At 41.7% G+C, this 26,722-nt stretch overlaps 1 protein-coding gene across 1 annotated transcript in view; it reads right to left on the bottom strand.

Moving 5' to 3' along the window:
- ryr2a (ryanodine receptor 2a (cardiac)) overlaps positions 1-26,722 on the bottom strand; it is a 444,870-nt gene that overhangs the window by 344,956 nt on the left and 73,192 nt on the right. The window contains exons 13-16 of the mRNA XM_059985674.1: positions 25,104-25,320; positions 22,660-22,764; positions 20,651-20,754; positions 17,316-17,399 (exon numbers count right to left, since the gene is read on the bottom strand). Coding sequence (XP_059841657.1) covers positions 17,316-17,399; positions 20,651-20,754; positions 22,660-22,764; positions 25,104-25,320 — 510 coding nt within the window. The remainder of the gene's footprint in view (positions 1-17,315; positions 17,400-20,650; positions 20,755-22,659; positions 22,765-25,103; positions 25,321-26,722) is intronic.

The following is a 26,722-nucleotide window of genomic DNA, read 5'->3' as shown; positions in this document are numbered from 1 at the left end:
GCAGGTGTAGCACTTGTTCCGCTTACAAGGATAAGTGCCAGGAGGGAGATCGGTGGGAAGGGATGGGGGAGACGAGTGGACAAGGGAGTCACGTAGGGAGCGATTCCTGCAGAAAGCAGAAAGGGGGGGGGGGGAAAGATGTGCTTGGTAGTGGGATCCCGTTGGAGGTGGCAGAAGTTACAGAGAATTATACATTGGACCCGGAGGCTGGTGGGGTGGTAGGAGAGGACAAAGGGAATCCTATCCTGAGTGGGGTGGCAGTCGGATGGGGTGAGGGCAGATGTGCGGGAAATGGGAGAGATGCTTTTGAGAGCAGAGTTGATGATGGAAGAAGGGAAGCCCCTTTGTTTAAAAAAGGAAGACACCTCCTTCGTCCTGGAATGAAAAGCCTCATCCTGAGAGCAGATGCGGCGGAGACGGAGGAATTGCAAGAAGAGTTTATCAAACGTTACTTTCCTTCCATAAAACTGTGTTGCCAAATCCTATTATCATTTTCTAAGTCCCCTTCTACCATTTTATTAATGGATTCCAGCATTTGTTCTTCTACTGACGTCAGGTTAACTGATCACTCTTTCCCCCTTTTCTATCTCCCTCCTCTAGAAGCTGCAGAAAAGTAGTTCTTGAGAAGACTGATGAAAGCATCATGGAAGGAAAAAGTAACAAGTGAGGAAGTGTTGTGAAAAGCCGGAATAAGAAGAGAGCTGATATCATCAATCAGGAAACAGCAGATGGAATTTCTGGGACATGTACTGATGAAGGAGATGCTCGAACATCTTACAGAGATGGGGAAAATTGTTGGAAGAAAATGTAGTGGTCAGCAGCGCATGACATTCATGTATTACATCAAGGGATGGACAGGCAAAAGCTTTGAAGGGCTTATTAGAACTTCTCAGGTTAAGGACAGATGGAAGACCATGGTCACCCACATCATACAACATGGCACATAATGATAATGATTACTCTATAATTAATGTGCATATACTACCTCCCAACCATAGGAATTATTGCAAAATTTATGGAAGATACTTACAGACAATAGACAGTAGGTGCAGGAGTAGGCCATTCGGCCCTTCTAGCCAGCACCGCCATTCATTGTGATCATGGCTAATCATACACAATCAGTACCTTGTTCCTGCCCTCTCCCCATATCCCTTGTATACAAGCCCAGTCACTCCAATCTTTCAACATATGACAGTCCCGCCATTCCGGGAATTAACCTTGTGAACCTACGCTGCACTCCCTCAATAGCAAGAATGTCCTTCCTCAAATTTGGAGACCAAAACTGCACACAATACTCCAGGTGGGGTCTCACCAAGGCCCTGTACAGCTGCAGAAGGACCTCTTTACTCCTATACTCAATTCCTCTTGTTATAAAGGCCAGCATGCCATTAGCTTTCTTCACTGCCTGCTGTACCTGCATGCTTGCTTTCATTGACTGATGTACAAGAACACCTAGACCTCGTTGTACTTTCCCTTTTCCTAACTTGACTCCATTTTGATAGTAATCTGCCTTCCTGTTCTTGCCACCAAAGTGGATAACCTCACATTTATCCACATTGAACTGCATCTGCCATACATTTGCCCGTTCACCCAACCTGTCCAAGTCACCCTGCATTCTCATAACATCCTCCTGACATTTCACACTGCCACCCAGCTTTATGTCATCGGCAAATTTGCTAATGTTACATTTAATCCCTTCATCTAAATCATTAATGTATATTGTAAACAGCTGCGGTCCCAGCACCGAACCTTGTGGTACCCCACTGGTCACTGGCTGCCATTCGGAAAGGGACCCATTACTCTTTGTTTCCTGTCAGCCAGCCAATTTTCAATCCATGTCAGTATTCTGCCCTCAATACCATGTGCCCTAATTTTGCCCACTAATCTCCTATGTGGGACTTTATCAAAAGCTTTCTGGAAGTCCAGGTACACTACATCCACTGGCTCTCCCTTGTCCATTTTCATAGATACATCCTCAAAAAACTCCAGAAGATTAGTCAAGCGTGATTTTCCCTTCATAAATCCATGCTGACTCGGATTGATCCTTCTACTGCTATCCAAATGTGTCGTAATTTCCTCTTTTATAATTGACTCCAGCATCTTTCCCACCACTGACGTCAGGCGAACTGGTCTATAATTCCGTTTTCTCTCTCCCTCCTTTCTTGAAAAGTGGGACAACATTAGCCACCCTCCAATCAGCAGGAACTGTTCCTGAATCTATAGAACATTGGAAAATGATAACCAATGCGTCCATGATTTCTAGAGCCACCTCTTTAAGTACCCTGGGATGCAGACCATCAGGTCCCGGGGACTTATCAGCCTTCAGACTCAACAGTCTATCCAACACCATTTCTTGCCTAATATGAATTTCCTTCAGTTCATCCTTTACCCTAGTTCCTTTGGCCACTATTACATCTGGGAGATTGTTTGTGTCTTCCCTGATGAAGACAGATCCAAAGTACCTGTTCAACTCATCTGCCATTTCCTTGGTCCCCATAATAAATTCACCTGTTTCTGTCTTCAATGGTCCAATTTTGGTCTTAACTATTTTTTTGCTATTCACATACCTAAAGAAGCTTTTACTATCCTCCTTTATATTCTTGGCTAGTTCACCTTCGTACCTCATTTTTTCTTGGCGCATTGCCTTTTTTGTTATCTTCTGTTGCTCTTTAAAAGCTTCCCAGTCCTCCGGTTTCCCGCTCATCTTTGCTATGTTATACTTCTCTTTTATTTTTATACTGCCCTTTACTTCTCTCGTCAGCCACGGCCGCCCCTTACTCCCCTTAGGATCTTTCTTCCTCTTTGGAATGAACCGATCCTGCACCTTCTGCATTATTCCCAGAAATACCTGCCATTTTTGTTCCACTGTCTTCCCTGCTAGGGTATTGTTCCATTGAACTTTGGCCAGCTCCTCCCTCATAGCTGATAGTTCCCTTTGTTCAACTGTAATACTGACACTTCCAATTTTCCCTTCTCCTTCTCAAATTGTAGGTTAAAATATATCACATTATGGTCACTACCTCCTAATGGTTCCTTTACCTCGAGGTCCCTGATCATATCCGGTTCTTTGCACAACACTAAATCTAGAATTGCTTTCTCCTTGGTAGGCTCCAGTACAAGCTGTTCTAAGAATCCATCTCAGAGGCACTCCACAAACTCCCTTTCTTGGAGTTCAGTACCATTCTGATTCTCCCAGTCTACCTGCATGTTGAAATCCCCCATGACAATTGTATCATTACCTTTACGACATGCCAATTTTAACTCTTCATTTAACTTACACCCTACATCCAGACTACTGAGTGGGGGCCTGTAGATAACTCCCATTAGGGGGTTTCTACCCTTAGAATTTCTCAGTTCTATCCATACTGACTCTACATCCCCAGATTCTAAGTCCCCCCTCGCAAGATACTTTTGAAAGATAGTAACAGTGTATCCTCATGCTCCATTGTAGATACAGCAGCAAATGTGGAAAGTTGTCATGAAGGCATTACATCATCTATGTCATTTAACATTGGTGCCATCTGCCTTAATTTCAATTGTCATCTTCAACCCAAAGTCCACTCCAAACAGCCATAATGCATGCCAGTCATAGAGCATAGAACCATACAGCAGAGAAACAGGCCCTGCAGCCCATAATGTTGTGCTGAACCCCTCCCTTTATCCCTCACACTTCACACCTACGGAAGAGGAAAATAAGGAGAAAAAACTCAAATTACACAAGAGAGACAAGAGGTATAACACAAATACAGAAGCAACTGATCTTGAAGTACCATGAAAAGAGGTTTTGGAGGGAAAATATCACAGAAGATGCAGAGCGATTTGTCAATACATGCTATCCTGGAAATTGCTCCATGACTATATTTTGGTGTAAAAATAACAGAGGTGTTGGTCAGCCCCAAATATTGTTTGTTGAAGTTACATGGAGTGACATTTCAGCAGTTTGTTGTGTGAAACTGCTCTGCACCTGGTGATGTCAATTTCAGTATTGCAACCCCTTTTCTCCTGTCCACATTTCTCTTAAGTGTTGACATCAAACCTACATCCAACACTTCTGGCAGCTCTGGTCCACACTCTCACCACCCTCCGAGTGAAGAAGTTCCTCCTCATGTTCCCCTTAAAAATTTCGCCTTAACCCATGACCTCTAGTTCTGGTCTCACCACTCCTCAGTAGAAAAAAATCTGCCTATCTACTGTATACCCTTCATAATTTTGTATACCTCTAACATATCTCCCCTCATTCTCCTATACTCTAGTGAATTGTAGGGTAAATTGTCACTGCATAAATGAAAAATAGTTGGAACGTCCACTAAGACAAATACACTGTACTAAAGAGCACTATACAAGATCACTCTTACCCTCAGCCATTGGGCTCTATAATGAGTCAACCTATAGCTGAGGAAGTGTTGACCCCCTCCTGTTAGACTGTAAGAAGTAACTTATTTTTATACTCTTATTTATCCTAATATTTGTATATCTGTGTACTTGTAATGCTATTGTGACACTGTAATTTCCTCTCCGATCAATAAACTTTCTATCTATCTGATGTAATCAGGACATGCAAAACACTCTGCTCCAGGTTAAGCTGATTTTAAGATGCAACTACTGTTTTGGAGTGGTGTGAAGGATCTTCTAGTCCTCCATATTTAGTCCAACAATGGGATATTTGGGAGCAGAGTATAAAAGTCAACATCTCAGCCCAAAACATCAACTGTTTATTCCTTTCCACAGATACTGCCTTACCTGCAAAGTTACTCCGGCAATTGGCATGTGTTACTCCAGGAAAACCACAAGTCCTGGAAAACAACTTGAGTCAAGGTCTAAACTAATGTTATTTAGTTTGTGCTAAGATCCAATGAGATGAGAAATGATTTCCATTCGCACTCTTTCCTCTCCTGCTAAACAATTCTCGTGTTTTCTTGCCTAGACCAACTCAGTACATGGAAATAATTAGACAACAAGAGTGTGAGTGCAATGAATGAGCAAACATCATTTACAAGAAAATAAAACAACTCATCAAAACAATTAAAGGGAAAATAGCGTGGTTCTGGCACAGCTGTTGAGATTGGGCATGTCTCCAAGTTAGCAGAATCTGTCAAGTCTCTGTATGCTATTGTTTTAATAACAATGATAGAACACGTTAAGCAAGAGCTGCAATGTTTAAAGTTATCCCCTTCACTTTATATCACCATTGGGCAAATTAATATAGTACTCGGATGGTTCACTCAAATTCCAATTCAGCATTGGAGAACACCACAGTCACTGAGCAAGCAGAGAAACTGCTCTGGCCTGAAAACCTGAAGGCATGAGGAAGATGTTTCAGAGAAGTCAAGACAATCACCAATAATTGGCTGAAGTATGTCATCAAGGGAAAGCAGGAAGAAGTTTTGTGTGAACTGCACTTCATCATATTCACGGGAAAGGTCATGGTCATCAGGTACAAGATGTTCTCATTGTTACTACTCATGGAACAGATGTAGCTCACAGCCCTCTGCTGAGAAACTACAGTCAGCCTTTCAATTTTATTTGAGAACAACAATGGATGTGTCTACGGAGGCATGAAATACAGAGAAAAGTGTACAAATACAGTATGCTCATGGTGGCCTTCATCCTAATGACTGGAGGGGGGGGGGTGTATCTGCATCAATCTATGTGTTGATTCTGGCATGCACAGATCTCACTACTTGCAGTGCTTCTATCTGCAGAGGGACAAGACTGGCCATGTTGCTATGAAGCACTCCCTTAACTGGTAATTGATAATTGGTTTGTTACTGTCACATGTATTGAGGCACAGTGAACAACTTCACTTTGTTTGTCATCCACACATATCATTTCACAACATTAATACATCAAGGTAGTACAAGGGAAAAGTAATAACAGAGAAGTTTCGGTTACAGGGAAAGTGCAGTGCAAGAAGAAATTGAAGTGCAAGGGTTATGACGAGTTAGGTTGTGAAGACAGGGATTGGACTGTGCAATAAAAACTTGTGCAGATGAACCCCATTTGACCAGAAGTCAGTAGTCTGCAAGTAGTCAAGAGGGGAGACAAAATTGTGGATCGAGTCAGGTGTTTCACAAACAAACCATAAAATTCACTTGGCAGAGTCCAGCTGGTTGAGTCCTGAAGGAAAATTACCAGAATGTATTGCCGATCTCACGGATTAAAGCGCCTAAGACAGAAATCATTGAGCTGGGTGCAGAGGCTGTTCAGCATTGTCTGCCAGCCTCTCACTCACTGCTACCAAAGGGAGGTGTCTGCATATAATGGCCTCTCTCTCTCTCACACACACACACTCACTGTTCCCAAGGGAAAGTCCTTGTGTTTGAACAATCGATGCTGTCGAGGTACCAGAGCAAGGTTTAATCAATGCAGTCTGTGGATTGGACTCTACTTCACGAAAGATGTGTTTCTAGTTTCCTTTTATTTCTCCTTATATTTGTTGCTAGTTTGGGTGATTTTGAACGGGGGTGGCTTGCAGATAATGAGCATCGAACAGAATTGAAGTATGCCTTTTGATTTTGTGCTTTACATTCTGGGCTTTCGTTCTTTTTTCTCTTGCCATTGCGCAATTTGTTTTGTTTTCTGCCTGCAGAGGAGGGGATTGATACTTTTTCTTTGAACGGGTTCCATGGTTCTTCTTTGTTTCACGGCTGCCTGTGGGAAGATGAATCTCAGGGTTGTATACTGCATATATACTTTGATAATAAATGTACTTTTAAACCTTTGAGGTGCTATTGAGTGAACCAGCACAAGATGTGTACCAATTTGCTTTCATTCTAATCATTCTACCTGTTGCAGGTGCATCTGCCTGAGACAGAAGTAACCAATGAACAGATGTCCTTCAGTCCTGACTTCATACTGAGCTTGTGCTGCATCACATTGTATGACATGACAAATGAGACCAACTCAGACAAGGTCTGGTAGTTCAAAACGAATGCAACACAAGTCCTCATGGCCCAAAATCTTCCTCACTCTGCCATCCCTATCAAATTAGGAAGATACCAATGACTTAATTGGACTGCATAGAGCAACACCAGAAGCCGCATAGCTAATAATAAGGCACTGGTCAGGTGAAGTTGAAGCACAGGGCGGCACACATACTAAAATGCACCAAAGCCTATGAAACAAGCAATAAACACAGCAAAACACTCCCATAACTAACAGATCTAGAAAGAGTGGTGGACAATTAAACAGTTAACAGGAAGAGGAGCGCCAAGAATATTCCCATTCCCTGTTACAGCAAATCAAGGGCAAGTGGAGAAGACTAAAGCGCCCACCACAATCAAAAGCCAGAAATGCCAAGAACCCATTTCTCTTTCCTCCTGAGGTCCTCAGCATCACAGAAGCTGATCTGCAGTCAACCCGATTCATTCCATGTGATAACAAGAAAACTGGATACTGCAAAGCTATGAAGCTTGACCAAGTCTGACTGGGAGACTGAGACCTGCTCCCTAGAACCAGCTTCAAGATAAGCTGTTCTAGCACCATTATAACAATTGCATCCACCCAACAATATGAAAAGTTGTCCAGGTGCATCCTGGTCTTCTTTATCTTCTACATCGAGGATCATCACCTTGTTATGATGAAGAGGCTTGTGAATTCCTGAGGTCCAAAGAGCGATACCAACTGGAGCTTAGCTCCTGGCAGGGTCACCCATGGCAGTGAGGTCAAGGGAAGGTTCCAGACAAAGAATGATCCAACCAAGGCCACAATGGTAGAGCTGGCAGCAAATGATGATACATCACAACAGCAGTGAAGGTGGAGGAAGGCTGCAGAAGTGAAGGGTTCCCAGTTATCTTGCATGCCCTGCCACTAGACCCTGACCCCGCCCTGTAAAGGGCTGTGTGGTGGCTGCCTGTACATCAGCCTCCCCATGTTAAACAAAGTTATACAGAGGTATTTTCCATTAAGGGAATATCACCTTGAGAGAACAGAATACTCGACTCGAGTGAGCACACTACATCCTGTCCACAAAGAAGGGCAAATAATTGCTGAATCAATGCACCCTGAATTTTTGGTGCAGTGATCGAAAGAATCATTAAGAGGCACCTGCTCACTGTTTCCCAGTTTGGGTTTTCCCAGGACAAATGAACTGGAGTGTTCATCATAACATTAGTCCAAACATAGACCTCACAGCTAAATTTCAGAGACCTGAGAATGACTGACACAGAGCCACAGATGGGATGGGGGAGAGACAGAGAGGGAGAGAGAGGGGGGGTTTGAGAGGGATGCATGGAGAGAGGGAGTGGAGAGGTGGGGTGGAGAGGGGAGAAGGGGGCAAGGAGAGAGGGGGCGGAGGAGACAGTGCGAGGGGGAACCTATCTGGTCACAGGGGATATAAAATACATTAGGGATGGTGAGTGTATTGACGCCAGTTCAAACCTCAAGAAATGAAAACATACAAATAAATACATGAACTCATTTCCTGTTGAAGGACTTGAGAAATTAAAGTTACTGCCTGCAGATCGTTGAATGACTTTATTATTGATAGACCTAAAGCAAGCATGGTTAATTTCCTGGTGAACACTATTTGCAAATTATTAGCAACCTTTCAAAAACCTCAAGAAAGCATTGCTTCAAAGTCTGGTAAGCAGTCAGATTTTATTGGAACTCTTCATCCAATAATTTTATTTTTCATATGCTCTCGTTGCCTAAGGGGCATCTCCTTATTTCGGAGATTTCTTTCATTTTCCACTCATCGGTAAGTGGACCTGGAAGCATAATGCCTCTTACATTGTTTCAGATCATCACTTTGGTCTTAAGTGTTAGAAATGCCTCGCTGTTTATTGCTAAATACAAATTTTGAATGCTGCAGGGTAAACGTGAACATCTGCCTTTATAAACCATGTCACAGCAGAGCAGTGACAGTGCTTATGCGTCATAAAAAGCACTAGACACGATCTTGAAGGGATTTAGATGTTCCTGGTGTTGCTTTGCCTGATTCCCCCAATCTACAGGCCAACACATGCGCATGTTATCCATCAAAATGGGAAAAAAAATTTAAAATGTCCAACATTCCTCTGTTCAATTTAACATTCATTTATGTTAGGGTGTTCTAGCAGCACTCTGGTAGAGCTGCTACTACACAGTGGCAGTAATCTCACAATTGTGATCTCATCTGCTGTCTGTGTGGAGTTTGAATGCATTCCTAAGGACTGCATGGACTGAGAAGATGGCTGCAGTGACCCCTGCTTGGGAATTGCCCCTTTCAAGTGCTTAGCAGCACCAGGTCATGAGGACCTCAGTTGAAGTGTTTTTGCTAAAATTATTGAATGATCAAGTATTTACTGAGACATCATCAGCTACATGCCTCATTTAACATTAAATTGCTAATAGGTTTATTTTCAGTCAATTTTTTAACACTGGCAAAGCCAACATTTGCTGCTGATTTATAATTGCCTTTGGGAAGGAGATGGTGAACTTCCTTTTTCTGGCCTGCCAACCTTTACAGGATGAGCAAATATTTCCTCTGCGAAGCCCCTCCACAAACTCCATTCCCCATCACCAACTCCATCCATCTCCGAAACTGAACCAGCCTTTTTTGCTGTCTCATCTCACCCAAGATGTCTAGGCTGTGTCATCACTTCTCCATTTTGTAATATTTCTCCACCGCAATTCATCAGCAGTTACCATGTTAATGCATTTGACACTTCAACAAATGACTTCACCATCTCTTGTACATGTCCTTGATATTGGGGTGGGGTGTGCCCATGACGGAGCTGTCTAACTCTATAATCCTCTGCAGCCTCTTGCAATTGTGCACATTGCATCATAGGCTGGTATGGATGATCCAACCAGTCTTTCCATGGTACATCTATAGAGATTTGCAAGCGTCTTTGGTGATATACTAAATCTCCTCAAACTCCGTTGAACTTCCTGAGCATTTTCATGAAAGCTTGAGGAAATATAGAACTCTGTTGCCCCAAGTCACTGAATGTTGAAATGAAACTGGTTTCATGACAACAAAAGGACAACATTAAAGAATCACTTGACAAAGATGTTTAAAATTTTAAAAAGAATGGGATAGATCAAAATAAACGGATTTAGTAATTATCTAGTATGAAGATCAAGAGAGATGGATTTAAAAGATAAAATAGAATAAACTGAGGATGGAGAGGTAGTTGCAAGGATAGTTTCCAAACGTTTTTTATGCCATGGACCCCTAGGAATAACTGAGGGGTCCATGGTCCCCAGGTTGGGACTCCTGCTGTAGGGTAATGTCAAAGCTCTCTGATTCACAGAAAGCATTAGAAGGATAAAACTGTTCCAATTTTAGCCAATTTGTCAGAAAATCATCCAGCCAAATATGGAGCATGCATCATAGAAACATAGAAATCTACAGCACATTACAAGCTCTTCGGCCCACAATGTTGTGCCGACCATGTAACCTACTCCAGATACTGCCTAGAATTACCCTACAGTATTTTTCTAAGCTCCATTTAGCTATCTAAGAGTCTCTTAAGAGACCCTATTGTATCTGCCTCTACCACCTTCACTGGCAATGCATTCCACACACCCACCACTCCACATAAGTCAACTCAATTCTATCCAAAGGACTTTGCACAGCCTCCTTTATACTTTCGGATAATTCTCAGTTTCTGATGTCAGATGTAATTATGACTTCCTGCAGTATTAAAAACTTACCCATGCTTACTCAACAAAGCAAAACAGTTTCATGGTGAGTGCTGCAGAAAATGTTAAAGTCTGTGTCAAGTCAGTAATCCTAAGCTGATTGGAGTAGTGATGAATGCAAGAACACACCCTGCAGAGAATGTGCTGTTGCAACGACAGCAACACTGGGTTTCCCATCTTAATTTACAAGCGTAGATGTCAGAAGCAACTGGCTGTTTTAGAGCACTGACATCTTCATCTCTGGTACAACTGCAAAGCCTCGGTCATTATCTGGTTGTTAACTCTTTGTACTTTGCACACCACTGTCATTTACAAAAATTATCTTAGATCAGACTTTTGTCTTGTGCCCTGTTATCTTCTTTCCTGACTTTATACTCTGCTACTGCTCCTTACTGTGACACAGCAGTTAACAAAAGCAACTGAGAGACCTGAATCAGTAATAGAGACTTACCTTTATAGCTCACTGTTGTAGCAATGTTACCTATATTCAGTTCTGGAATTTTAAAAAAAACAACTAGTCATGGATAATTCCAGCCACAAAATGATATAATGAGGCTTTATGCAGTGATGACTCACAGCTCCAGTCACCCAGGTTCAATCATGGTCTGTGGCACTATCTGCATTAAGTTTTCACATCTTTTCTGTACCCCGTGACAGTTCTCCCTGCTTCTAGACTCCCCTTGGATCCCTGCAGAGCTCTGGTTTCCTCCCCTAGCCCAAAGATATGATAGCTGGTGGTTTAACTGACTTTACAAATTACCACTTGGCAAGAGAATTGGAATTGTTGAGAACACGTCAGGGAGAACTGGAGTTGGAGTCTGAGAGACAGCATAAACTTAATGGAGCAAATGGCCTCACTCTACATTGTAAGAAAACATACTGAAAAAGACTACCAGATTGAGCATACATGCCATTTTTAATTATGTGATAGATTATCTCTTTTACCAGAACTAGTACAAATCAGGTGCAAAATCACAGTGGCTCACATTACCCAGTCCAGATAATGTTTTGAAATATTAGCCTCTTGAACTTGCTCTTCACCATTAAACTGTAGCCTCAATTCTCCTTTCCAGTCTACACAAAGTAATCTTTCACTCCTTTTCTTATCAAGACTCTCTCTAACTGTGCCTTAAAAATATCCCAAAACACTGCTTTTACCAGCATCTGACAAAAGGTTACAAGCACCCAAGAACCTCTGAGAGAAGGAATTTCACCTCATGTCTGCCTTAAGTAGGTAAACCCTTATATTTTAACACTTCTCCATGATCATTAACTCTCAATAAAAGATTTGGGATTCAAAACTCCAGTGGATACAAACCTTGCCTAATAAGACAGCCCACACATTCTGGGCATTTTCTGAACTGCTCTGTCTCAGCAAGAAAAAAGCAAAACTAATAACTAGTAATACATTAACACAAGAGAGTTTGCAGATGCTGGAACTCCAGAGGAACACACTCAAAATGCTGGAGGTGCTCAGCAGGTCAGGCAGCACCTATTGGGCCAAAACCCTTCATGAGTACAACCAGTGAAGAATTTTGAATAAGTTACACAGAGATCACCTGGAATTTAATATTCAACTTTCACCTTTTTCTGTAGAGAATTTTTTTTCATTTACGGGATGTGGGTGTCGTCAGCTAAGCTAACATTTATTGCTCATCCCTAGTTGCCCTTGAGAAGGTGGCGATGACCTGCCTTCTTGAACTGCTGCAAGGTTTTCAACCTTGTTTTACAGAACACTGCACATTATACCTTTCTTTTTGTTAATTTAGTATGTCATGCAGCCCAGTATATTAAAGAAAAACAAGCCTACAGAAGTGAAAATCTGAGTTGTGAACAAATCTCATAATTTAATATTTATGCCAATATGTATCATGTCAGGCCACCTACACCCCTCAACAAAAAAGGACAACAGATGCACCAGAAAGAGATTCAAGAACTCTCATCTAATAAAGGTTTGAAGTACCGTACTGCTAAAAAACCATGAGCAAATAATTTATAACTGCCACTAAGCGAGTAACATCCTCTGATGTTCATGAATATTATTTTTATTATGCATAGCTTTACCAGCAGGGTTCATTGTTGCAATTTTTAGTTTATTTAAAGCAGAGTAAAGGAGTGCAAAAGTGGGGGACATAACTTGATGAAAGTCACTAATAAATCCAGTCAGGAATTCAGATATCTCTTTGCACATGGAAGCTGCTACAAGAAAGGGTTCAGGCTGGTGGCCAGGATACGAAGAAGTGAGAACTAGATTAGAGTGAGGGAGTGGAAAGAATTATACCAGGAGTATTTGAAAATGCTGCCATAAATGTTGATCATACAGTTAGTGTCAATTTGGAAACTCCATTGATTCATCCATCTCTAAGCTCTTACAATGATGGCATTCTGACACCATAAGTGTCAAACAATTATACTTAGCACGTTAGGCTCATCCTTAATTAAGGCGAGTGAGAGTACAGGAAGACAGAGCTTAGTGACGTGGTGTCATGACGACAACCTTTTCCACGGTATCAACAAAAGAGCTGGGCTTTGACTTCTGAAAGGTGACACATGTTCCTGTCTATCAACAGTGCTGAGGATGAGAGGGTAGTGAGCATCATGTTCCTAGATGAGAACATCATCAATAGCCTGTCCTGACCCAACCACATCTATGTCATTGCCAAGAAAGCTCACCAACTCCTCTACTTCCTCAGGAGGCTAAAAGAAATTCAGCACTTTCCCATTGATTCTGACCAATTTTTATTAATGCACCATAGAAAGCTTTCTGTCTGGATGCATAATGGCTTGGGATGACAACTGCTCTGCATCTGACTGCAAGAAACTGCAGAGGGTTGAGGACACAGCTCAGCACAACACAGTATAATCAGTATATCACTCATCTGTATAATCAAAGGCTCCACCTTTCCTGGACATTCCCTCTTCTCCCCTCTCCCATAAGACAGAAGATACAAAAGCCTGAAGCTATGCTCCAGAGCAGCTTCTATCCCACGCTTAACAGACTTGCTGTACTCTACGATGGACTCTACCTCATTATGATCTTGCATGTTATCATTTACCGGCACAGTAATTTTTGGAATCTTTTACACTTTATTCCGCATTGTTAATGTTTTATCTTGTTCTTGCTCAATGCACTGTGTAATGATTTGATCTGTTTAAACAGTGTGCAAGACAAGCTTTTCACTGTATCTTGGAACATGTGACAATAATGAACCAATATTTTTGTAACTGAAACTGGCATAAATCAGATACAAAACCAGGAGTGATATTCCAGCACTTTACGACCACCATCGGAAACAATTTGCAAGGCAAAGCTAGATAAATGTTTGAGGTAGAAGGGAACAGAAAGTAATTGACTTAGGGGAATTGACAAAGTGTGGCAGAAGGCTTGTACAAGTCATAAATAGCACCGAGAATTAATTGAGCAACTGTATTTACTACATGTACGAGAGATTTAATCATTTAAATAGACAAGTAATGGAAGGATACAGTCCTAATGGAGGCAAATGGGATTAGTGTGGCTGGACAAAGGTTTGGCATGGAGAAAACGGGCCAAAGACCTTATTTCTGTGATACACATCTCTATAGCTCAATGAAAATCACTGTATATTCATGTAATTTATGCAACTTTACAAAGGAGATTGTGGCACCTCCAGATATTACCCAATGAGACCTGTTATCACAAACATGAGAAAGTCTGCAGATGCTCTAAATTGAAAGCAACACACACCAAATGCTGGTGAAACTCTATATCTGGCAGCATCTATGGAAAAAGAATAAAAGTTGACGTTTTGGACCAAGCCACTTCTTCAGGAATGAGAAGGAAGGGGGCAGATGTCAGAATAAATACACATGGGGAGAGGGGAAAGAGTTTAGCTGGAAGGTGAAGACAGGCAGGTGGGAACGGTCAAGAGCTGGAGAAGAAAGAATCTGATAGGAGAGAAGAGTGGACCATAGGAGAAAGGGAAAAGAGGAGAGGATCCAGGATTAAATAACTTGCAAGTGAGAATAAATAAATTAAAGGTCAGAGTGGGGAAAGAGGAAATGGGGAGGGATTTGTTTACCAGAAGGAGAAATTGCTATTCATGCCATCAGGCTGGGGGGTACCCTGATGCAAATTGTTTCTAGTAGCATTACATGTAAACAAAAGTTAAAACCATGATTTTTATCACAGCCACATTTCCAGTGTGCATGACATTACTAGGCTTTCTGGAGTTCACTGTGCTAAACTGTATTATGCATTCTCAAAGTCCAAACCACATTCATCCATTAACTTCACAGCTCATTCATTAGCAGGGTGAATAAAATGTGAACCGCTCAATTGATTTTCTCAGCTGTAAATCCCCCAAATCTCATTTTATTTCAAAACTAAGGAGTTTTGTGCCATCCAAAGCAGAATAATTGCAGATGGCTTTTCCTTCAGCCTTCATCCAGATTGGACATGAAGGATTAATTTCAGTCAGGATTAGCGGAATTAGGCAAGAAAATAGACAAACCAAGTCAACAGGCCTTCACTGATCTTTATTTTGCTTCAGAACCAGGCTAATTGTTCTGTTAATTCTACTTTACTATGCATTGCTGCTTATCGTATATCATCAAAAGGGCATCAGAAGAACCAGGAGATTTATCCACTCAGATGGAGGAGCTCTACAGGTCCCCAACATGTCGAGTTGCCAGAAGATGAATTAATAGTCTTCAACCCACTTTAGCAGGTCTGGCAGGGCATCAACAAACACCAATACTGAGCTTATAACCAAGTCACAATCTTAACAATCCTCAGAAGGAAAATACGCATGCTGTTGTGGCTAAAAATGATAGTAAAAGCAATTTCCTTTTCACAGTGAGTAAACAGAGAGATTGTACAGTAGACTTTATATGGAGAGGGAGTTGGGAGTGTTGGCATTGTGTGTGAATTCTTAAAGATATAAATATATTCTTCACATGCAGGTAAATAAAGTATCATTGGTTGATGATATCAATTTTTTTTGAAAAAGCATTCATTCTAGTTTATAGTCTCAACCTGCCAGACTGGGTAAGTGCTTTGAGTTTGTACAGTGATATGAGCAAGACAAACCTGTTCAGCATTTGCTTTCCTCCTCAGAATGCAGCTCAGACAGAATGCATTGATTTTAGCTCACTTACCAGCATCTCTGCAGCAATGGGGGTATCATGGGAGGCCAAGCAATCAAGCAAAACCTGCTCAATAGCCTTGGAAGATAATGCACTTTTCCTACAAAGTACAAACCATGCCAGTACAGTACTTCATTACACTCACCCAAAATGCTCAGAGTGTGATTGCCTGAGTTAGAGGGGTGGGAGTAAGGGGGAGAGAAAAAAACACACACATATACACACAGAGGGAAGGAGAGAGACAGATACACAGAAAGAGAGAAAATGAGATGACAGACAGACACAGAGAAGAGTGACAGAGACACAGAGAGGAATAGAAAGACAGACACTCAGAGAAAAGTGAGGCGGGGGGAGAGAGAGGGGGAAGGGGAGAAGGGGAGAGGGGGAAGAGAAAGTGGTGGAGAGGGACAGGGAGGGGGTGGGAGAGAGAGGTGTGGAGAGAGGGGTGTGGAGAGAGAGAGGTGTGGAGAGAGAGAGTGGAGAGAGTGGTGTGGAGAGAGAGTGGAGTGAGAGGGGGTGTGGAGAGAGAGAGTGGAGAGAAAGAGGGTGTGGAGAGAGAGACTGTGGAGGGCAAGAGAGAGGTGTGGAGAGAGAGAGTGGAGAGAGAGAGAGGTGTGGAGAGAGAGGAGAGAGAGAGGGTGTGGAGAGAGAGAGGTGTGGAGAGAGAGAGGTGTGGAGAGAGAGGGGGGTGTGGAGAGAGAGAGTGGAGAGGGGAGAGAGAGGTGTGCAGAGAGAAAGAGATGTGGAGACAGAGAGTGGAGAAAGAGAGGGGGGTGTGGAGAGAGAGAATGGGGAAGAGAGAGGGAGAGGTGAGAGGTGGGATGAGGGGGTAAGTGGGGAGAGAAATGGGAAGAGGGGGAGAGAAAGGGGAGAGGAAATGGAGGGGGAGGGGAGAGAGGAGGGGAGGGAGAGAGAGGGGGAGAGGGGGAGGGAGAAACAGAAGAGACAAAGAAAAAGAAAGAGATAGAAGGAGACAGACAGGGAGACAGAAAGAAGCTTAGAATCCAGGGTGCTTTTTCAGAGCTCAGCATTCTGCCAGCCAGAACGAATGCCAAAACTCAAATGATAAAGATCAGGCTCTGCTTAGGCTGAGAAAGCTAAGACTGCTCAGGGTTAGATGGAAGACTGTGGAAGCTGAAGGAGGAACAGAATTGGGAAAGAGAACAAAACTTAAACAAGGTAAAAAATTTAAACCAATCTACTATTGGATGCTCGGCCTGGAACTAGATGAGAAAGAAGGGAAAGTGGGGAAAAAGTGCACTCAAACATAGAGAATTGAAGTTATTAGCCGCAGCAACCTAACGTCACTTTCCACTGTAAACACGACTTCCATCAACGTGCCTCTCTGAACAAGTGTCACAAAATCTCAAGTAAACCTCTTTCAGCAAATTATGTGTGCTTTGAATTATACAAGTTTTAAAGATAACTGAATCTCTGTTACACAAGGAAAGGAAAACAAAAAATCTATAGTGTGGAAGTTAAGATTTCCGGAAGCAGAAGCAGAACATGCATAGAGGTACTCACACTCACTCACACTCACACTTACTCAATGTACTCACTTTCTGGGAAGCTTTAACTTTTTCACCTTCTCTTCTGCCTGGTCATCAGCAATACCAACATGGCAGCCTAAAGCCAGTAGGGTTCTGCAAAGTAAACATGGAGGAATAAGCAATACGTCAGCCTAAACCAAGAATCGCCATTACGTGGTATTGACGGCACAGAAGCAGGTGCTGTTGGGCAATAAGTCCAAGGTGCCTCACATCAGCTTCTTCCCACCAACAGACCCTTCTGCTTCTTTCTCCTGAGGCACTTATCCCTTGATGCATGCAGTTTAATCACTTCAACCACTCCTTGTCACAAATTGCTCTACTAAACTGGTAGCCTGAGATCTGGGGGCAAGTTCATTAATGATCTTCAGAGGAGGAAATTTGCTATCATGGCCTGACTGGCCCATTTGTACCACCACCAGATCACAGGGTTGTTTTCAACTACAGTCTTCAGCAGTTTCGCCATGTTCTAATTGTGAAAGCAAAATTAGAAGAGTAGCTTTGCCAGAAATACCCACATTTTGTTAATGAATAAATTTAAAAAAACACAAAACCATTCAGCAGTCAGCATGCAGCCTATCAATCTTCAGTCTCATTGTTCAGTGTGCATTACTAAACTCTGTATGAAAATGTTGGTTACATTTCAAAAATCAATTCAAAGCTAAAGCCTTTCATCTAGTTCTATACAACAAAGAAGATATATTTATAACTTAAAATCCTTATTTTAATTATGGAGTTGTTAAAGTCATCACTAAAGTAACATTTTTACAATTTGTTAATTTAATAAGAGTACAGATTTTAATAGGGTCTCATCACGTCACATTGGAACAGAGAACACAAACACACACACACACACACACGCACAAACACACGATCAACAATCTGTTGCAGGAACTAAGCGGGTCAATCAGGACTCCAGATGCAGCGTTTTGACCCAAAGCATCAACAATTCACGTCACCCCATACATGATGCTTGTCCTGCTGAGTTCCTACAACAAGGTGCTTGCTGCTTCAGCTTCAAGCATCTGCAGTCTCTTGATCTCTTTTGTCTAAGTCGACTTAATTCCAGAAACTGAGGTAATAATTGAAATTTGTGAGATTGCCACAAATGGATTAAATAGACAACTGTAATTTCATACAAATGCTCCACTGCAAATATTTAGTCTTTTCCTTTTATATTTTAATGCTAGGCAATTGTTTCTATCTAAATGGAGATGCATTTTCCCACCCAATTATAGAAAATTGTTTGCAGTTGCTTTTTAGTCCTTCAGTCACAAGACAGAGTGTTAATTTGCAATACCTGCGGTGTTATGACATAATTTTCATTTTAAGGATTTCAAGCAAGTGATACATAGTGATGGACTGCATTGACTTCACCAAGCAACAGTTTCATTACTTCAATAAAGTGCTTGCCTCAGAAACAGACCGGACACATAACAGAGGGTCTAGCGACTAGCAAGGAATTGACAGCTGGTAAAACCAAGCAATTCAACAGCCTGAACTCATTCAGAATTTTCTTTAATTAAAAGTGGCTGCTAACTTATTTAAGAAATACAAACAATAGTTATTTGATGTTTTATTCAATGGAAATTTTCATCACCAGGAGCAATATGCTGAAAATTGCCCATTTACTTTCTTCTCTCTGTTAATCTTAGCAAAATGGGCGATTTTGGTTAGATAAATAAAATAGAAGACACTGGAAATCTAAAATGAAAACAGGTGAGGCTGCACCTGTGCAGAGAGTAACAGTTAAGATTTTAGGGAGAACTGGAAAAGTCAAAAAACTGGCTTGCACAAAGAGATTAAGAGATTAGTACTTGTTCCAAGGCAAGGGCCAAGGCAGGACAGTGACATGACTGATCCCAGTGCCAGCAGGAGACCGAAATGAACGGCTTTTAATGATAGCTGATCTATAAAAAACAAGGACAGAAAATGGAATAGATACCTCAGAAGATAATTACTTTATTGATCCCAAAGAAAATTACAGTCACAGTAGCATTACAAGTGCACAGATATACAAATATTAGAAGAGAAGTAAGAAAGAATAAAAGATAAATCACCTCAAACAGGAGGGTGTCACTTCCCCAGCTACAGGTTAACTCATTAGAGAGCCTAATGCTGAGGATAAGAATCCACTCTTTGGAGCAGTGCAGCTGTCTTAATCTACTACTAAAAGTGCTCCTCTGTTCAGCCAAGGTGGCATGCAGAGGGTGAGAAACATTGCCCAGAACTGCCAGGATTTTCCATAGGGACCTTTGTTCTACCACAGCCTCCAGTTTGACTCCTATAGCGGAGCCAGTCTTCCCAATCAAGATGGGAGAAGTTGTACTCAATATAATATCAGCACAAAGCTGTAATTCTGCCAATAAGAACAAAGAGGGAACCAAATTAAATTATCTTTTTTACTTTTGAAAATCAACAGACTAATTCTACATTCAACCATGTGTGACAATTGTGTGTTGGACATAAATTTTACTAAATCGGAGATGGCCGAGAATCACATTCCAAACTACTGAACAGACATTAGGACACAAGGACAGGAGAAACTGAAGCAGGGGTAGACCACGTGATGCCTGTTATACTATAATTCAGAAAGAGATATGCAGGCATTATGTGATTATGCAGATAGTGCAGAAAGCTGGTATCTTTTTCCAAGAATTAAAATGTCTAATATTACAGGGCAAGCATTCAAAGTGAAGGGTGTGAGACAAGCTTTGATTCTACAGAGAGAGTGGGGTGGAGGTGTTTGGAATATGCTGCCAGAGCGGTAGTGGAGGCAGACACAATAAAAGCACAAAGAGGCTCTTAGATAAGCACATTAAATTACAGAGAACTGAAGGACATTGTGGAGGCAGGTGATTAGTTAGTACGGGATTTAATTACTAGTTTTACTACTTTTGCTGGAAGGGCCTGTTAAGCCGTGCTTTACTGTATGTACCAAATATGTGAATAGAGTTCCTTCATCAACTCTATATCCCTGCATTCCTTTAAGATATAAACATCAATCTCTTGTCTGGAATCTCACCAACAGTTTCCATAGCCCCTTTGGGTTCAGATTTTCAAAATTAATTCAGGAGTTTTTCTCAATAAAAACATAGCTCGTTGAACACTTAGTTGCTAAAATTTGGAGAGTTCATGTCCATGGTGGAACATTGAGTATTTCAGACTTTTTTGTTCATTGGTGGAAATTTCTATGACTTTCAGGAAGATATCACATGGTCTAAATAGCAAGGATAAACTTCATGAGGCACACCAATCACAAAAAAGTATTAATTATATTTAAAAATTATTTATGCCTACATTTTTCCTCATATGAAGACAATTATTAAATAAAAGAACAAACTCACTTGAGGGTTTCAAGTGACATCTGCAAGTTGTAATTCCGTTCCTGTTCCGGCAACTTGGAGAATTCTACCAGGCAGGGGTGCTGTCGTTTGTTGTCATCCCGGATCTGCGAGGAAAAATTTATTGCAGACAGAACTCGTTTTTTTTTAAACTGCAGCAATAACATAATCTAAATTGAATCTAAAACAGCTTAGATGGAAACTCATTCTAAGCTCACATTCACTGAGGAGAATTTGTTAATAAATTCATTTTGAACTAAAATAACAACAAAAAAACTTATATTTCTGCCAGTTAACTTTAAACCAATTATTTTTCTATTGAGACATATTCCTCATCTAATAATTAATTCAGTAACAATAAAGTAAATATTTTCTCCAACAGGTTAAACAGCCTATTTTGAAAATACACATCCACTGTAACCAGATTTCATGTGCACAATGTAACTAGAGTATGTGACTGCATCATAGGCCAACCACATTTGGGCAAGGAGGGATTTCGACCTCCCAATGTATTTGGTCGCCATATGTAATGACTGATTTATTAATTATTCCAACTAGAGAAGAAGAGTGGTGTCTTTGACCTGATAACACACATTTTCATCTGGAGAATGTGGGTCGCTCGTTGTGCGGTGCTGAAGGTTGGTGGCAGCCACTCCACTGAGACCCAGTTGTCAGGGGGACATAGAAGCAGGTATGGGCTTCGGGCATCAGCTCCATCATTCATTGAGATTATAGCTGACCTTTTACCTCGGCTCACTTATATGCAGCAACCTCCTTTTTTTCTTAATTGCATTATTACCCAAAAGTCTTGCAGTCGGTCTCAAGCATACTCAGGGCCAGAACCTCCACAGTCTTCTTGGGATGTGATTTCTTAAAGTTCACACATTTTAGACTCATACTATTTTAAATAATAACCCCATTGTATCTTTACTAAAAAGATGGTTGTCTTCATATTTCTTAACTCTATATTCCATGTGCTATACCCCTGCCAATTCACATAGTCTGTCTACGATGCATGAAACCTTTCACATTCTCCTCACACTCCATGCTAGCACCTAGCTTTGTATAAGGTGCTTCAATATACAAGAAGTCTGACACAAAATTTAGACAGGTGCACCATGCAGTCTGTCCATTAATATAACATGTTTGAAAGCCTAAATAATGGACATTAGATGCTTTTATTTGGAGGATGTAGGTTTTTCTTTCCTCATTTTCCTCATGCAGCTTGCTCATCGACCCTGGCCTGCTAAATATTTGCCCACAGTAGCCCAGCAGTCATTACCAAGACCATGCCCTTCTTCAAGCCTCATTAGTTGGCAAGCACTGTGACTAAGTAATCTCTCCAACCATCAAGATGTACAATGTGCCTACAGCCTTGTAAATAAGGCCTGAACTTATTTCTACTTCGGATTAATTTCAGTAGGAAATTGTGTTTCCGCCATGTTGAATTACAGACCAGTTTGTGAGATAATGTACAGGTTGCCTGTTAATTGGGCAGAACTGTGTAGTTCTCCATATTCTGGCACTCTTCTCTAGAGTTGTTTTTGTCAGCCATATAGCCAGCACCTCAGCCAAACCGGTCCATGCTGACTCATCTAAACAAGTCTCATTTCCCAGCATTTTGCCCCTCTCCTTCTAAACTTTCTATCCATGTGTCTGTCCCACTGTAGTTTAGAAGTTGTCATTGCACCTGCCTCAACCACTTCCTCCTGCAGCACATTCCACATAGATACCATCTATATATAAAAAGTTTACGTCAAGTTCTCACTAAATCTTTCCCCACTCACTTGAAACCTATGCGCTCTAGTTCTTGGCTCCTAAACTCTGGGAAAAGATTGAGTACATTCAATTTATCTATGCCCCTTGCCACAACACAAAAAATATTAACATCCATTTATTCATGACAGAACAAAGGCACGGCAAGTATTTTTTTTAGCTAAACCAAAAGAAGAAAAGTATCAATTCAAGGCCACCAAATCATGGCGACAATTAATTGCATTTTGAGAACGTACCGGTCCATAAGTCCACCCCAACTCAATTTTGTTCATCACCCAGAGCTCATGGATGTTTTCTGCAAGCTTTTCTCGTACTCTGTCTAGGTGAGGTGGAAGTACGATCTGAAATGGATTCAAGTAGGAATTTTTACTCTTCTAAGCAATCATACAAAATATTATTCTGGAAAACTACGCAAAAGCATTAGCAAAGTTTGCAGACATCATGATCCAGTTCCATTTATATTTAGGAAGCAAAACTCAATTCACTATATTGGAGCTATCTCGGTTTTCCACTCTGCTTTTGAGAGAACAGCACACAACATGTGAGATGACTTTCTATAATTTTGAGCTTTCTTGTGGTCAATCAGAATGAGAATCAGGTTTACTGTCAGTGACATATGTCACAATAATTGTTCTGTGGCAGCAGTACAGTGCGGGCTTAATCAAACTAAGTTACAATACAAATAAATAATTAGTGCAAAAGAGGAATAAAATGTTAGTGTTCACGTGTTCATGGTCTACTTGGAAATTTGATGGCAAAGGGGAAGAAGCTGTTCCTAAAATGTTGAGTGTGTGTCTTCAGGCTCCTGTACCTCCACCCTGACAAGAGTAATGAGAAAAGAGCATTCTTGGATGATGAGGGGCCCTTAATGATAGATGCTGCCTTCTTGAATCACTGCTTTTGGAAGATAAGCCTGACTCTGAAGAGGCTTGTACCAGTGGCAGAACTGGCTGAGTCTACAACCCTCTAGAGCCTCTTACAATCCTGTGCATTAGTGCCGCCATACCAAATGGTGATTCAACCAGTCAGAATGATCCCCACAATACATCTGTAGAAATTTGCTAGCGTCTCTGGTGACATACCAAATCTCCTCAAATTCCTCAGGAAGTATAGCTGCTGGTGTGCCTTCTTCATGATTGCATCAATATGCTGGGCGTAGAATAGATCTTCAGAGATGTTGACAGACAGGAACTTGAAACTGCTCACCCTTTCCACCGCTAATTTCTCAATGAGGATTAGTGTGCGTTCATTTTATAGGAAGCAATGACATGCAAACCCACCACAGCTGACGTGCATCTCATTATACCTCTAACTTCACATGGGAATTGCCTTTTCACTAACACAATAGCCTTCCTTAGGTCGTACTCAGACTTCTCATACAGGACAAAATGCCGGTGGAATGCAGCAGGCCAGGCAGCATCTATAGGAAGAAATACAGTCGACGTTTCGGGCCAAGACCCTTAGTCAGGACTAACTTAAAGAAGAGATAGTAAGAGATTTGAAAGTGGAAGGGGGAGGAGGAGATCCAAAATGATAGGAGAAGACATGAGGGGGAGGAATGAAGCTAAGAGTTGAAAAGTTGATTGGCAAACGGGAGACAGAGCTGGCGAAGGGAGAGGATCATGGGACAGGAGGCCTAGGGAGAAATAAAGGGGGACGGGAGCACCAGAGGGAGATGGAGATCAGGCAAGGAGTGATTGTGAGAGGAAGAGAGAGAGAAAAAAAGAGAGAAAAGAAAAAAAGGGAAAAAATTAATATGGATGAATAGATGGATGGATAAATAAGGGATGGGGTAAGAAGGGGAGGGGGGCATTAACAGAAGTTAGAGAAATCAATGTTCATGCCATCAGGTTGGAGGCTACCTAGACGTAATCAGCTTTCCAGCTCTTAGCTTCATCCATCCCCCTCCTATCTTCTCCAATCATTTCAGATCTCCCCCTCCCCCTCTCAAATCTCTTACTATCTCTTCTTTCAGCTAGTCCTGATGAAGGGTCTCGGCCCAAAACGTCAACAGTGCTTCTTCCTACAGGTGCTGCCTGGCCTGCTGTGTTTCACCAGCATTTTGTGTGTGTTGCTTGAATTTCCAGCATCTGCAAATTTCCTCGTTTGTGTTCTTGTACATGAAGCTACTTTCTGCATTCACATTGTCTTGAAGTAATCAGAGCCCATACATGGACACATTAACACACAGGGAACAGGGGTATGAATCATGTGCAGGGAAATTAGATTAGTTTGCTATCATGGTTATCACAGACAGCATGGCCCCAAAAACCTGCTCCTGGTCTGTACTCTATGTTCTGCTTTTTGAACTTGAAATTAGTTTTTGATTACAGTCATAAAATTCTGTCAGTAGACCCATGGTACCCAGGAATATCCAAGGAGCTGCTGAGTTTTGGTTAACCTCACTAGGCCTACTTCAGGAGAAGGTCCTGCTCAATGACACTGGCATATCATCCTTAAATCTCGGTTTAGCAGAGGTATAATGGAAGGCACCCAGCAACACAGAGCATATCGCTGTCCCAAAGCAACAAGGGATACTGAAAATCCGTATCAGACAAAATTTCCAAATCTTTTATTTCAACTGAATCATGTCCCTTCATATGCTGTCCTGAAGCACATTATGAGCTTATATTTGTCACACAGAAGAAAAACAAAACAAACGACAATGCAAAACAAGTACCTGAGTGGTATCCACGGGCATCGGCGTAAAGGCGGCTTGCGTAAGTGAGATGGTAGGCCCCAGGAGGTCACGCACGCCATTGTGGTCCTGCTTATATTCATACGTGTGCTCCACCCTCATCTTTTCTTTTGGCAGTAAGGCTTCAAAGCACGGAGCATACCCAGGAGGGGGAAGGAACTTAAACTCCCCATGGCGACCGCCAAGCAAGAACCGAACTCTAGGAGACACAAGTACAATTGTTTGGAAGAAATAGTTGGGTTAGAATACCGAAGAGCAAAAATGATGTCACTTTGTATGCAGCAAAGCAACTAAAGTAACCAAAATTGCTCAAAGGGGAACTGGGCTATAAAATAAGAACCCTGTCTCTGAGATATGCGCAGTGACCACTTCATTTGTTATACATGTGTACCTATCCATCAATGCAAACATCGAATCAGCCAATCATGTGGCAGCAACTCAATGCTAAAAAGCAGGCAGACATGGTCAAGAGGTTCAGTTGTTGTTCAGACTAAACATCAGAATGGGGAAGAAGTGTGATTTAAGTGACTTTGACCGTGGAATGATTGTCAGTGCCAGACAGGGTGGTTCAGGTATCTCAGAAACTGCTGACTTCCTGGGGTTTCCAGGCACAGGAGTCTGCACAGTTTACAGAGAATGATGTAAGAAACAAAAAGCATCCAGTGAGCGGCAGTTCTGTGGGTAAAAATGCCTTTTTAATGAGAGAGATCAGAGGAGAATGCCCAGACTGGTTGAAGCTGACAGGGTGGTGGCAATAACTCTAATAACCACGAGTTACAACAGTGGCAGGTAGAAGGGCATCTCTGAATACACAAGACACTAAACCCTTAAGTGAATGAACGGTAGCAGCAGCAGTAAACCACAAGCATACACTCAGTGGCCACTTTATTCGGTAAAGAAGGCACAGGGGATACCAAACTGCAATAAAACTTCAAAAAGCAGTTACACAACTGTGTACACTGTAAAAATGAAATAATGTGTTCATTACTTTTCAGAGAAACATCCAGTAGTCTATGAGTCTGCTTGTCTGACATCACCAAATTCACAAGGGTGTGAGATTATCTGAGCTTTATTGCGCTTCAAGCAAAGATCTCCATCAAAAAGGTGATCTTGTTGAAATTCACATGCTAATTACAACTGTTTAAAACAGTGTTTAAGTTTCTGCATGCTTTATTGAGAACCCACTAGCCGTTCTCACTTGTATTAACAGAGTGGAGTGTGAAGACTCTTATGTCGGTCACGTTCAGAATATCCTCTTTCTTCTTTCACAGTGAAAACCAGAACATCACAGGAAACACAAATGAAAAATTCCTTGCAGTGTTTTGAATGGTAGCATTCAACGCTTGTTTGGGAAGTAAATTTGAGTTCCCCCCTGTGGTGAACTATGTGCCTGTCGGGACACGCCCCTGCTGACTGCTCCTGTGGCTCCTCCCACAGGCCCCTGTATAAAGGAGATCTGCGGCCTGACGCTCAGCCTCAGTCTCCAAGACATTGTATGATAGACACTCACTCCTGGTTCCTTCTTCCAGTCAATAAAAGCCGATATCTCGCCTTACGTCTCAGTGTGAGTTATTGATGGTGCATCACCCCCCTCCCCAATT

This window comes from Hypanus sabinus, chromosome 12 (genome assembly GCF_030144855.1).
Source record: "Hypanus sabinus isolate sHypSab1 chromosome 12, sHypSab1.hap1, whole genome shotgun sequence".
Lineage (NCBI taxonomy): Eukaryota > Metazoa > Chordata > Chondrichthyes > Myliobatiformes > Dasyatidae > Hypanus > Hypanus sabinus.
This window is presented reverse-complemented; position numbering and strand designations above follow the sequence as displayed.